Raw genomic sequence first — 14,620 nt, forward strand, 5'->3', positions numbered from 1 at the left:
GGCAGTCCGGAACAGGTGTGTTTTAAGTCTTGGATTTGCAGGTGGAGAGAGAGTCACTCTTACATGGTATTGGGGAGGGATCATGATAAATGTGCTCTATTTTCACTTGGGGGGGTTTACTCGCTTTTGTTACTAGGGGTTAAGATATTAATGACTGCATTTCAAGCTATTTTGAGGGAACAATACATTTTATGTAGCTGCACAGACTACTTTTCATTGTGTCCATGTCCATCAGTGTTGTCCCATGAAAAGATATCATTAAATATCTGCAAAAAAAAGTCAGGGGATTACTCCCTTTTGTGAGATACTGTGTTTGCATGTTTCAGTAAAATTTCCCTTGCCGCACTCTGCTGCAGTCTAATTATTGCTACATTGTATATTTTCTCACCATGTGTTTCCCAGGATGCTGCGTGGGGCCGGCATGATGCACGACTTCCCAATCCTCACGTGGACAAACAACATTGAGAGCCTGTGAGGAAACCTGAATGAATAATGGCCGCTCATTGGATTGTGTGCGTCACAGTGGTGCTTGATGAGGTTTTTGTATTCCCAGGACGCTGTCAGGGACCAAGATATCGTCTGTCCCCGCTGATCTCTGTGACGATCTCAAGCTGCTAAGGACGCTGTAAGAAACTTTCCTTTTCCATTCCTTGCGTGTTGACTTGCCTTTGTCGTCACGCCTCCATTTCAGAGGATCCCGGTGTGCTAATTAGCTGTCTGCGTTGCTCTCATTAGAGATTTGTCCTTCAATGAGATCAAGGAGTTACCATCCCTTCAGGGCTGCGTCCAAGTGCAAGAGATGTGAGTTTGGATATGCTTAAGAATGAACAAATGTATTCATATCTTGTTAAAAAAATGTAAGTCTTACTGGCCTCTTGTTTCAATCAACAGAAGCTTTCAGCACAACCAAATTGAGCAGATAGGAAGGGAACATTTTCAAGGTCTTACTGCTCTCCGTTTACTGTAAGTCACTTCAGTCTCGCTCTCTCTCACATGCAAACATGGATGGATGCCATGACATGTTTCATACCTTCATTGTTCTGGTTTTCCACAGCGACCTGAGTAGAAATAAAATCCAATTCATCCACAGTGATGCTTTTCTCACCCTCGCTGCTCTCACTAACCTGTAAGTATGAATGATTGCCGAATGACAGCCAGACTGCAACTCTGTTTATGATCGAATCATATGAAATGGCTTGTGTACAATCCCTGCAGAGATCTGAGTATGAACCAACTGACTATGCTTCCAACGACTGGCCTGAGTGCCCTCAGTCAACTGAAACTCTCAGGGAACTCACAGATGAAAAATGTGCTGACTGTCAGCCAGTTACCCAAACTCAGGTGAGGAAACTCTCACGGTTAATTCATGTCACTCAACTTGGATGCAAAGATTTTTGTTTTTTATTTTACCACGGTGGCTTAAACGTAAATGACACAATTTGAAAATGAACAAAGTTGGATACAAACAATTGCCCAAAATATCTTCACACGCAAATATTATTATTCGCAAAGCAAATATTTCTCTGTGCCTGCTTTGTAGATCCATTTCCGTCCCGTATGCCTACCAATGTTGTGCATTTGTGGGATGTGACTCAGTGACAAGTTCTTGTGAGGAAAGTGACGTCAAGCGATCAGCAGGTGAGAATGCCGCAGTCACACCGTTCGCCTCCAAAATGTGGCATGTAAACTGCAAATTTAAAATATGTATGCATCTAAATATGTAACTAGTTGTGCGGGTCTGTATTGTAACATTTGTTACTTATCTTCCAGGTGGAGAGGAGGTGGAAAGAATTTCAATGATTATGCATTGCTCTCCCTCACCAGGCAAGGCAGTTAACCTTTTTCCTCAATGTGCCAATGCATTTTATTATTATTTTTTTTTATCAATATGTTGGATGTGGCCCTACTGGTCTAAATACTGTAATCTGATCAAGATTATGTTTGTAGAATATGAATTAAGCAGCAAAATCCAACCGTTTTTATCCATCTCAGCAGGTAGCCATTTTGTCACTTGCTGTCAACTGAAAACGGCATCACAGTTGCTGAGGGTTCAGGTAACGACCAATCATGGCTCACCTGTTTGGTCATGTGAAGTTTGCAAGCTGAGCCGTGCCTGGTTGTTACTTGTTCCCTGAGCATTGAGCAACTGTAGTGGCATTATCAATCGACAGCAAGTGACAAAATGGCCGTTGCTTGAGATTAATCAAAATGGCTGGATTTTGCGTGGGCTGGGTTTAAAAAAATAAAATGATCAATCTCAAATGTCCTTTTTGAGCCTATTGATTCATAAAATCTTTTGCCATAAATTCACAAGAAAATAGAATTTGAAAAGCTGTCTTTTTTTTTATTTTTGTATCTTACGGTTTTCTTGAAATTTAGTGTTCACATAAATTTAAAAGTATTTTTTTTACATTTATGAAAGACCAGACATTGGTCTTTAAGACAATTCACACATGATTGAATTTGAATTATGGAAATATTTTCATCTCAGTCTTGCTGATGTCAATGTTTAGGTAACACTTAAGTGATAACAATTGTTACTTTCGTTAATAAACTAAATTATTTAACCAATTAGTGCTTCCGCAAAATTTTATTTGGAATTGAATGTTTGTGGAGTTTTTTTTTTAATCATGGCCTAGATATGTAAGATGAATTGATCATTAATCAATATCGACTTAAATTGAAGTGAATCTACTACTGTAACCGAATTTGGAAAAAAAATCAAAATTGAATTTAACCAAACTCTTGTGAATCAAAATTTAATCGATGGAGGAAATTAGAATCGATACCCAGCCCAAGATTTCACAAGAGCCAATTCATATTCCACAAACGCATGATTAATTAATTAACTCCGTGTTTTGACTGGTGGGGCCACATAGAACATATTATTGTAAAAACTATTTTTGAGTTGACTTTTTGTTCACTTTCTCTGTTTTCGCTTTCTGTGTTCAGGAGCCTTTAAGCCTTGTGAGCATCTTTTAGGCAACTGGATGATTCGCCTGACCGTCTGGTTCATCTGCCTGGTGTCGCTGGTTTTTAACAGTCTAGTACTGGTTGCCACCTTCTCCCCCACACGCTGCACCTTAGGCCATGCCCACAGGTGGGCTCCATCCATCCCTCCAGCCCGGCTGCTGATGGGGCTTCTCGCCTTGGCCAACCTGCTCACAGGCCTCTACGTGGGCGTGTTGACCGTGCTTGACATCGCCACTTGGGGATCCTTCGCCGAGTTCGGCGTGTGGTGGGAAATGGGACCCGGCTGCCAGTTCGCGGGCTCTCTTGCAGTTTTCTCATCAGAGTGGGCCGTTTTATTGCTCTTACTGGCAGCGGTGGAGCGCAGTGTGGCTGTGCGGGATATTCTTGGCAAAGGGATGATGTCATCGACGAGGAGCAGCCTCGGCCGCAGGGGTTGCTGGAGACGAGATCGCCGTTTCGGCCTGGCCGCGGGACTGTTGGGGCTGTTTGCTGCCGCTGCCGCCTGCCTGCCTCTCCTGAAGTTCAGCCTACAGTCCGCCTCTCCTCTCTGCCTGCCCTTCGCCGGGGCCGAGAGTCCGGCCCTGAGCGTCACGGTGGTCCTGGTGCTGGTCAACGCGCTGGCTTACCTGTTCACGGCAGCCGTGTACACTCAGCTGTACTGCCAGCTGGGGAGGGTGGAGCTGGTCGACCCGGAGCAGACGGGTGCCCTGCGCCATGTCGCTTGGCTCATCTTCACCAACTGCATCTTCTTTTGCCCTGTGGCCGCTTTCTCCTTCGCCCCCCTTTTAACGGGGTCCGCCGTCGGAGGCCCTGAGATCGCCAAGTCCGTCATTCTCATTTTCTTCCCCCTGCCCGCATGCCTCAACCCGGTTCTCTATGTTTTCTTCAGCCCGGCCTTCAAGGAGGACTGGCTGAGGTTACGCAGCTGCGGGCGTTTGACCAGGGAGACCAAACAAACAGGAGGCGAAAGACGCGGAGACGACGGAGGCGGAGACTCGGAGCTCACGGCCGGCGGCTCCTCCGCTCAATTAAACTTTGACTGTGGAGTTTACTCTCAGCTTTGCGGAGAGATGCTTGTGTGCGAAGAGTGTGAGGCAACGCTGCATGCCAAGACCTGTTCTTCCCGCTCTTCCTCCACAGTCTGCAGACACTTGGCCAAGTCTCACAGCTGTCCCACCCTCCTGACGGGAGCCACGGCGTGCCAGCGCACCGAGGGGTTCTGGCCCGAAAGCGCCACGCCGTCCGCTCAGTCCGAGTACGCCGACGAGGGCGACTCGTTTGTATCCGACAGCTCGGACCAAGTTCAGGCGTGCGGCAGAGCCTGCTTCTGTCAGAGCAGAGGCCTCCCTCTAGTGCACTACTCATACAGCATACCTCGAGTCAAAGACTAAGGCCGCCTTCGGAACATCAGTTCATGAGGGGACAAACGATTGGTGGCCTCGGCGAAAGATTACAGCAAGCACTTAGGTTTGTTTTCAAAGTGTAAACATATGGAGGACCAAAACTGCCAAAATTAAAAATGAATGAATAAATAAATGATTAAAAGTGAAAATAAAAACGGATATAAAAAATAAGTACTATATATATAAATCCCTAAATTAAGTAAAAAATCTGTAAGATTAAAAAATATATATATAAAAATACATGTCGAAATAAATACAGAAATAGAATGAAATATCAATCAAAAATGCTCTGCTCTCACATTTATTTATTTCATTCTGCAGAATGTCCAACCTAAGACGCGCTTAGGACCGCCCTCTCATTTGAATAAGATTTCAACCTGACAGAGTGTTTGCAGCATGAAATAAATACATGCGAGGAAAGCATTTATATTTATTGAATGATATTTAATTCTATTTATATATTTATTTTTGTATTTCGACATATTTTTATTTTTTTTAATATTGTTTTGTATTGATTTTTACTGTTTATTTACTTAGGGGTCAACACCTTTATCATACATTACAAACAAGATGTTCCATTCTTAATGACAACTCATATTTAACCACAAATTAAAATACAAATGTTTAAGCTACATTAAACCCACAACAACATAAAAAAGACCCAATTTCTCCCCCCCCCACCCCATTAAAAAAAAAACTAACAAAAGACACACACAAAAGATAGAATCTGACCAACAGTCTTGTATTTAATTTTTGAATTATACTTTTATATTTGATTTATTAACACTTTTATTCATTTATTTAGTCATTTATTTATTTTTAATTTTGGCAGTTTTGGTCGTCGATATAAACAGACACAAGCAATCATTTAAAGGGAACTTTAAGCGTATGCGGAAGAGAAGATTGTGTCGGCCAACAAACGGACGTTGCGGAAGACGTCTCGCCACATGTGCCTGATTCTCGCTTATTGACGAGGCTACTTCGCTATGTGCGCTTGTGGACTTTTCATTTATTTTAAATGTGCGCCTCCACAATGTTCGCTTGATACTGTCATTTTATTTTTTTACATAAACGTAGCCAACAATTGTAAAGTTTGTGAATGTATACGTCTGGTGGTCTCCACCTTAAAAGTGAAAAATGTCTGGACTGTGCTGCTTGCCTGAACAGTGTGAAAAAATGGTATGAGAGGTTGTCATTCTCTACTCAACACTTCCTTTTATTAAGTCGGCAAGACTAAGAATGTGATCAAGTAGCAGATATCACTGTTTTGAGCGACAGCCTCGCTTGTCTGCCTTATTTATTGTTTGAGCGGCAGCAATGTTTGGATGGAGGTCGTGTCATTTGTGTGAACTGGTTCAGTAACGAATAAGCAGCTTCTGTTAGGTGGTTGCAAATGGTGTGTTTTGAAAATACATCAACTGGTACATGTAAAGAGGTTTCGTTTGCTCATCTGATGCTTCCAAATGCTTAAAGACCTTTTGCTAAGGTTGCTTTAATGCAGAATGTTTCGTTGATTTGCCGAGTATGGTGCACTTTTGTTTTCAACTCAGTTGGCACTTAAAAAAAAACATTTTAATAAAGCTAAGTGTAATTGCTTTGGGCAAATTGCAGCCAATCCCTGTTTAAATGCTTTCATCACACCGAGCTACAGATAATTAGCTAATTACTTAATTGAATTACAGTCGTCACAAAATTAAATATTTGTTTGGGGTGTGCAGTTTTAAAAAAACAGGAACAATATAATGTCAAACAAGACTCTTCAAATCTACTCCACTGTACCAGCAACATTATTATACTGTAGGATTTTTTAATTGATTTTTTTAGCTTATTTCCACGCTGTTTCATCTCTTGCTGTGTTATGCGTACTCTCATTTCCAAACATTTTCAAATGTGACCGACTGTGCGAGGACTTGGCTGAAGTAATTTTACACATTAAGTGGGTTCCACCCTCAGAGCATGTATCTGCAAGTGCTCAGGAATGTAGCCAATGGAACGTTGTCTCTACCATCAAGATCTTTTGTCCTTAAGTGAATCTTTTCCTCTTTTTTGGGGGGTGTACATGTCAGCATTGTCTAGACTAGGGGTGCTCAAGTTCGGTCCTCGAGAGCCCCTATCCAGTCTGTTTTCCATGTTTCCCTCCTGCAGCACAGCTGAATCTAATGATCGGCTAATCAGCAAGCTTTGCAGAAGCCTGATAACGATCCTGATTATGAATCAGGTGTGTTAGTGGAGAGAAACAGGCTGGATAGGGGCTCTCGAGGACCGAACTTGAGCACCCCTGGTCTAGATTTTGGTTGTCTGTCGCGCCTGCCAAAATGTCCTTTGATTGTTTGACATATCTCCTATCACAACTGTTGAAAATTGACAGGTCTTTTTGTAGGTAGGTGAATGTGTATTAAGAATCTAGGTGTTAATGTCTATTTTTATAGCTGTCTATAAATTATTTGAACAATACTATCAAGACTGGGATGCTACTCTAGGAAGCTACCTCCGGTTGTAGTTAGCAGCAGTACTTTACAAAAGACAACCCCCTTTTTGTTGTTGTTTTTTTGCCCCTGTTCCTTTTGTTGGCATCTCTGGCTTTATGTTGACCCTTTTGTGTGAACATAATGTTAAGTGCGAATTGTGGGAGGAATCTATTCTGTATACTGTGATTTTTATTTTTTAACCAAACTATACATTAAGTTTTGTTTTATAGATAAATCTGCAGATGTTTGTTTTTTTCATTGTCCTTTTTATGAGATCTCCCCTGGCTGTATTGTTTGATCTGCTTATGTAGAAAAAAATGTGAATAAATCATTGCAAACAAAACTGTTTTCATGAGGAAATGTTGTCGAACTGGGAGAAAAGTCACAAAGGTACCTTTAAAGTATTTTCATTCAATTCATTAATTTGTAAAAGAAAATACAATATAATGCAAATATTCTCTGATGTAGAATGAAATGGAATGGAAAGAAAACAAGTTGTATTTTATCTGCCGTTTTCCCCCAAAATTCAGTTACAAAAAAAAAGAAAATTAAAGAAATGTAGCGTTACTGGTGCATACATGGTTTGATATGTTGTACCAGGGTTATAATAGTTTAGGATTTTTTGATACAGTTTTTATTTTTGTTTTGTAAATTCAGTTGTCATTAGTTTTTAGTTCTAGTTCTACATAAGCCTGATAACGATCCTGTTGATTGGAATCAGCTTGTGTTGGAAGAGGAAAACCTCTAAAACCTGCAGGACTTCGGCCCTCGAGGACCAAGTTTTCCCACTACTGCTCTATGACGTCATCAGGTACCCCTGCGCCGCCTATGCGGACTAAACACACGCCCACCTTCTCTGAGACCTCCATGCTCGCAGGATAGTGATAAAAGTAGCCTTTATCAGTAAACGTTCTGTCCAAATGAATTCAAGGCAATCCATTATCCGTCACATTTGCAATGCCAAAGTGCAATGACAATTGGCAGTCTTAAATTCTCCGAGAGGTTCCTTGGCTGACACTTGTGTGAACTACAAGTAAAATGTATGCACTGTTGAACCGTACTGAACAAATGGCGTAGTGGTTAGCTCTCCCTGTAAGCAGAAGGTCCCGGGTTCGCGTCTCACTCAGTTTTTTTGTGGGGCCGGTCTTGCGCTCAAGTCAGCCGAAGTCAGCTGGGATGGGCTCCAGCACCCCCGTGACCCTTATGAAGAATAAGCAGTTAAGAAGATGGATGGATGGATGGTTTGTCAAGAGCAAGATTTAAAACAAGAAAAAAGGTCACTAAGTCTAGTGTAACCAAGTAAATTAGAATTGTCAAACAACTGACCTTGGTTCTTCTGTTACTGCAGATGTACAACAATACGAAAATAAATAAATTTAGAATGAGCCCCAGAAGCTCATATTTATTGATTAAAAACAAAAACTAAATTCCTTTTCTCTATAATTATAGATATTTGATAAACATAAAATGTAGTTTCAGTTAGTTTTTTATTTTTAATTATTGTTATTTTATTAAAAGGACAATGGCATTTTTTTTTTTTAACCATCTTGTGGTGAACTAATAGAATGCAACAACCCAAGTTCGAAGCTTGTGTACTATACGGTGCCTCAGCGAGACCATACATACCAACCTATCACAAATTACTATGCTTACTAAGTTTTTCTACTTCGGGTATCTGTAGCAGATAGATGGCAGTGAAACATGTCAGTCACCTGTAAGGTGACATTTTTTCATATTACTGAAATTAATAGTGAGTTTTTAAAATGAATGAACATTGCAAAATCAAAAAGTTCTACCCACTACTTTAACAAAAATGTTTTCTCAATTTTAGTTTTTGTTAACTATGTACTGCTTCAGCAAATGTTATACGTGACAAATGCTTATTCCCAGGAAGTTGTCAGAGGTCATGGTTGATTTGACTGGGTCTGTTCAGTGGACACCTTAACGGTAGTCAGGAATTTAAACTAGCCTTTCTCCAACAACTGCTGTAGTTGCAAGTTGCAATTTATTCTTCCAGAACTGGATTGGAGCTGTGACCCTGCGGTTCCAAAGTCAATTATTTGTTAAGTTTGCAAGTGTAGCATTATCTACTTTGCAGAAGCAAAGTTCGATATTGTGATTTCGCAATATTAAAACTGCCACAATATCGTTGCTGTCATGTCGCGATATTAAAAGCAGCACAATGCTGTTCTAGCACCCTCTTGTGACTAGTTTATTAGTGCAGTTTAATTTTCACAAGGCATGTTTTGGCCCTTCTATGTTTAAAATCCACGCTCAAATGAAGGGGAATGTAATATGCTTGTGAATCAAGTCAATATGTGGAGGAACTCAGTGTGCGTGCATTAGCAAGTAAGTGCCTCAATATTAAGTGCTATTAGAGATTGTATGTTGTTAATTTGAATTGCCGATATGTACTAAAGCAAGATATTGTGCTTTTTTTTTTAGTATGCGCTAATTTATTTATTAATTTTTTTACTTCTCTAATATCGCCATTGAGTAATTGTAAAAGCAGTAAGAAACTTGGCACACAATAAATAATAGCAACTATAAAAATGATATTAGCATTAGTTGTGCTATAGTATCCAGTTAAGTTAGTTAACTATTAACTTGGGTGCATGTACAGTGTCTGGATTAATACAGCCAATACTTCCTAGACACCCATGCTTGTGGTCTTGATTCCCATGTGCTGATGTTGTTTTTTTTAGAACACTAAGCTACTATTTTTAACTGATCAGGGCAGCTCTAAAGTGCTTGACATTGCTGAGTCCAAAGGTCACATTACTACAATTAATTCCGACTTTAAATAGTGATTTGGGGGTGGGTTTGTATGTGTGTGAGTGTGTTTGCTTACTGGTCTTTTAAAACAAACAAACAAACAAAAGTCTGTATTTTACTTGTTTTATTTACCGTGTTAAGTTACATGTCTTTAAAACCATCAATTCCACTCAAGCTATCAAAGCTAACAGCAAAACTCGTCAAAATCATATTTAAACATGTAATTAAGAGGCAGACACTGGCATTCGGATTGCGACTTTCTTGCCAAAACAACACTACAAAGAGAAGCACTGTTGCTACCATTTGTGATGATTTGCAGCATGAAGTTAAGAAGCAGGAAATCGGAATAAATGTGTCGTGAGAATAATTAGGACAGCACAACCCCTCTCTGTTCGAAACAAACCACCATGTGTTTACACTACTCTCTCACACACATGTGCTCTGTAGTCGAGAAGACATGTCAGCTATTTCAGACACACACACACACACACACACACACACACACACATGTCCCACTGGTGTACACATAAGTCAAATGCCTCACACCTTTTGGCTTTAGCGAGGCTCTGCTGCAATAAAAACTGAGCCAACGGCAACTCGAATATCCTCTCCTGAGCTTGTCTGAGAATTAACAGCACACTTCCCTTTCGATAAATCACAACAAGACACAACTCAGTAACATGTGTATGTTGGGGGTGTTGTTGACTGACAGACAAAAAAAATAGGGTTGAATTTTGTTATTATATAGTTTGACATAGATCTTTTGGATACATGATACTTGAGCAGGTGATTGCAGAAGAAAAAATAATGCAGGTGGAAAACTTCTCATGACAAAAAAAGATGAGAGAAGTTCATTGGACCCTCCCAGCTTACTTCTTTTCTTCTTTAGCAATTTGAGCTGCAAGGAAAGCAAATAATATAAACAGCTATTAACACTCTAAAACTCACATCACTGAGGTGGTAACGTGATATTAATCCCAAATTGAAGATATAGACATTAACACTTAGATCCTTGAAGGGGGGAAAACAAAAAAACAAACAGAACCCTTTGAAGCAGCTGTTAAAGGGGAAGTCAACCTAAAAAAAAAATTTAAAAAAAAAAGACAACATGTTCTATGTGGCCCCACTGGTCCAAATACGGTATTCTGGTTAAGGTGGCGTTAGTGGGGGACCACCATTTTGCCACTTGCTGTCGACTGAAGATGACATCACAGTTGCTCCATTACACCTCGCCTGTTTTCTGAAGCTGAGCTGTGATTGGTTGTTACCTGAGACCAGAGCAACATTGATGTCTTCTTCAGTCAACAGCAGAGGTGGTAAATCCAGATCCAGAAAGTAAAAACCCTGCCACAGTTTGGCTTTAGCCTCAGGTGCTAGCTAGCTAACTCCCATTATGCTCATTAGGGAGCTGCCTAGCTAGCTAGTACCAGGGGCTAGAGCCAAACTGTGGCAGGGAATTTACCTTCTGGACCTGGACAGGACAACAGGACGTGGCAAAATGGCCGCCTCATGAGATGGATAAAAACGTCTGGATTTTGCTTCATAATGCTTATTCCACAAATGTAATATTAATTAGAATGTCATGTTTACACTAGTGTGGTCACAAACATATTATTGTCAAGAAATGTTTAAGGTTGACTTAAAATAATCCGTCCCAGTTAAGAGCTCGATACACACAAACTGTTTAATTGAAAATACAGTTTAAAATAAATATTTGTTATTCACAATAAATAGTCAGACATCTTAATGCCTTTGCGTCATTACAGCAGAGATGGCAAAAGTACTGATATTCTCTACTTCAGTAGAAGTATAATTAATTACTTGCCCAAAAAAAAAACCTACTTTGGTAAGAGTTCTCACTCAAATAATTACTCAAGCAAAAGTAAAAAAAAAATAAAAAAAAGTACAGGCTCAGAAATATACTTGATGAGTAAAAGTAAAAAGTATTTTTCCCGGATGTGTCACGTCATATACATAATTTGAAGCATATTTGCTAAGTAACAACCTTGTTTTGAAAATGTATCAAGTAAAAAGTACAGATACTCATTTTAAAATGTAATGGATAAAAGTAAAAAAAATTGTTTGAAAAATACTCAGGAAAGTGAAAAATACTGAAGAAAAAAACATATTTGTACTTTGTTACTTCCCATCTCTGCATTAAAGGTACGTGATGTGCGACAAGTTAGCCAAAATGAATGAGGTAGCTATTAAATAGGCTACTATATAATGTGGGACTTTAAAGTGAAGGAGAAAAGAGTGGACATTCGAAACACAGCCTTTGTCTTCTTTGTTATTAAAAGCTGTCATGGAACCATGCAGTGTCGAACATTCACGCAAACACACACGAGTACAAATCAAAACAGCAATAGCTAAATAAAATAGTGTGTATCAAAGTTTTTCCGTCTGTATACTTACAGCGAACCTCCAGCTTACACTCTACAACATCTTCCCCGCTGTCATTGACTGCTTTGCACATGTACACGCCTCCATCGAATGGGCAGGGCTTTCGGATCTCCAAGGTGAGAACGCCGTGCTTACTCAGCATCCTGTATTTGGCTTCATTTGTGATGTCCATCTTGTTTTTGTACCATGTCACTTTTGGCTAACAACAACAAAATCAATCAGAAGATATTTCGATTACAATGCGTTATTGTGCATTATTTCACAATTTAAAACAGCTCCCAAAAAGGGTCAAAATTCAAAGGTTTCTGATCTTTTGTCAATGGGTAAAGGACCAGGGCTTTGCAACTAGGCCAGCGGCTGCTATACTGCCAACAGCCAAGGGTCTATAAGGACAGAAATCGTGGGTGCAACCCACCAGCCACTAACGCTGCCTTCACGCCCCCTTATGTCGTATTTTCTACTGGACAACTGGGAACGCACGCACGCACACACACACGCACATACACATACTCACCCACATACAAAAAAAAATAATATATATATATATATATATATATATATATATATATATAAAACATTTGTTTTAATAAAAAATAAAAAAGGAGAGCAATGATGACATGTCAAATCGAATGAACAATACTGAGCTCTCCATAAAAAGAAAAAAAAGAAAAAAAAAGAATCTACACAATTTTGCTATCACAACAAAATCACATGAACTCGGTTGTAATTAGGAGTTTCCGAGTGGTAAGGCCCATCTTTCCCATAGCACGTGAAGGCAGGGTATGCCGCTAAGGCTGGGCGATATGGCCAAGAAATAAAATGTCGATTTTTTTTTCAGTCATTCATTTTTATTGCGATTTTAAGCATTTTTAATCTAATAAACCTGACAAACATTTATTTAAAGGTTAGTTTGTGCAAAAATAATTCCTGTGCAAAATGTTCAGACAACAATAATGTACAGGGAGTCCTAGAGTTACGTTGTATGCGACCTACGTTGTTTCAACTTTGTGTGCCTCGTTTGTAGCACGTTCTTTTTTGTTAATTTCTCACAGTAATCACACCATTTCAAAGTTAGTTAAATCGATCGAGCAGGTCGGCTCGCCATTAGGGGCGTTGCATTTCCTTGTTTAGGTTTCCATTACCCCCACTTTGCCGCCCGACAGCAATAAATGTCTGTGCGGAAACACAAAGTATTGGTTCTGAATTCTTTTGGCTCGCGAAAAAATGTTTTTTAAAATTACCGTACAAAGTATTTTGATGTAAATATCGACTTTAACGGTGAAATCCAACTTAAATCGAAATTCAGGTCACATGGCCAGCGTAGGAACGGAACTTCCCATAACTCGAGGACTCCCTGTATACTGGTTTAACAAACTTAACACTCATAGTTTGTGCTTAAATAACATTTTAGTATGGCCTATAAGACCAAAGCATTTAGTAATAATTCTGATATTTATTTTAATACAGATTAATTTGTTTAAAAAAAATACATGGGCAGGGAGATCTTAAAAAAAATAATCTCTTGGTTGGGGGGGTCACATAAACTCACTGACCTTGGGGATGCCACTGACGGAGCAGCTGAGAGTGGCATTGTATCCTGCTATAACAGAACGGTTCACTAATGGGTGCGTGAATTTAGGAGCCTGTGAGAAGTCAAGCTCCTTGTAGGTGGCAGGCTTCCAGTCGATCCCTGCAGATGTATTAAGTTGAGTTGTACAGATTACATTTCAGCACATTCTCTCCGACATTAGTGATGACAGTTATGACTACATTCAATCAAGGCTATTAATAACTCTGTGTCCTTATTGCATCTTTTCTGCCCAACCTACCGCTTTTCTGGATGTAGACGCTTTCTTTTGTGTTGCAGGCCTCTGGGCTGTGACCCACCAGGTTGATGGCAAAGACTCGAAAGACATATTCATTACCCATGATGAGGTCGGACACAACACAGTTGGTTCTGCGGTACTGTTCGAAGACTGTAAACCACTCCTTCAAAACATTTCAAAATCAAATAGTTTATTTCCTTGAGAGTACTCAAACATTTTGTTGTTTAAAGTGTACAGGAGACACACACTGGCCAAACATAATGGTATTGCATTGTTATGTTGCTTTTATTGTGGTGTACATCATTTAATTGTCCCACGCTGTATCCTTTGGCACATACAGTAATTTGACCTCATTCACAACCACAGCATGAACTAAATAGACAATGCAATTTCTGCAGGACTTGCATATGAATGCTGACTGAAAAAATACGAAAACATATGGAAGGAGTTTGAATAATGTTGAATGATGTGAAATAATATTATTTAATATAGAATGAAGTGGAATGATATTTGTGAAAAATTGTTATATGTTGGTGAATGGGGAATTTTAGATATGTGGGAATTTCTGGAATGTGAAAATCATTCCCAAGGTGTCATGGTAGGGTGGGATGGTTGCCAGAGGGTGGATCCAAATGCGGGGAAACACGGCAGGGAGACAGCAATGACGGGCAATGTGAGGAACTTTATAAAAACGTAGTGGAAAAGGTGAGCAGACTAACATGATTGGACGGGACTGGACTGGACTCAGGCCGAGCAACTTTGATGTCATTTT

General features: G+C 39.8%; 2 protein-coding genes across 2 annotated transcripts in view; one reads left to right on the top strand and one right to left on the bottom strand.

Moving 5' to 3' along the window:
- lgr4 (leucine-rich repeat containing G protein-coupled receptor 4) overlaps positions 1-7,192 on the top strand; it is a 32,079-nt gene extending 24,887 nt beyond the window's left edge. The window contains exons 10-18 of the mRNA XM_077564177.1: positions 403-471; positions 554-625; positions 736-801; positions 892-963; positions 1,055-1,126; positions 1,216-1,341; positions 1,541-1,638; positions 1,771-1,824; positions 2,953-7,192. Of these exons, the coding sequence (XP_077420303.1) occupies positions 403-471; positions 554-625; positions 736-801; positions 892-963; positions 1,055-1,126; positions 1,216-1,341; positions 1,541-1,638; positions 1,771-1,824; positions 2,953-4,364 (2,041 nt within the window). The 3' untranslated portion in view covers positions 4,365-7,192. The remainder of the gene's footprint in view (positions 1-402; positions 472-553; positions 626-735; positions 802-891; positions 964-1,054; positions 1,127-1,215; positions 1,342-1,540; positions 1,639-1,770; positions 1,825-2,952) is intronic.
- Positions 7,193-9,746: 2,554 nt separating this feature from the next.
- Positions 9,747-14,620, bottom strand: part of mybpc3 (myosin binding protein C3) — a 30,511-nt gene continuing 25,637 nt past the window's right edge. Inside the window, exons 28-31 of the mRNA XM_077564477.1 lie at positions 13,852-14,011; positions 13,576-13,712; positions 12,035-12,221; positions 9,747-10,517 (exon numbers count right to left, since the gene is read on the bottom strand). Of these exons, the coding sequence (XP_077420603.1) occupies positions 10,489-10,517; positions 12,035-12,221; positions 13,576-13,712; positions 13,852-14,011 (513 nt within the window). The 3' untranslated portion in view covers positions 9,747-10,488. The remainder of the gene's footprint in view (positions 10,518-12,034; positions 12,222-13,575; positions 13,713-13,851; positions 14,012-14,620) is intronic.

Source organism: Vanacampus margaritifer, chromosome 4, assembly GCF_051991255.1.
Source record: "Vanacampus margaritifer isolate UIUO_Vmar chromosome 4, RoL_Vmar_1.0, whole genome shotgun sequence".
In the NCBI taxonomy this organism is placed as follows: Eukaryota; Metazoa; Chordata; class Actinopteri; order Syngnathiformes; family Syngnathidae; genus Vanacampus; species Vanacampus margaritifer.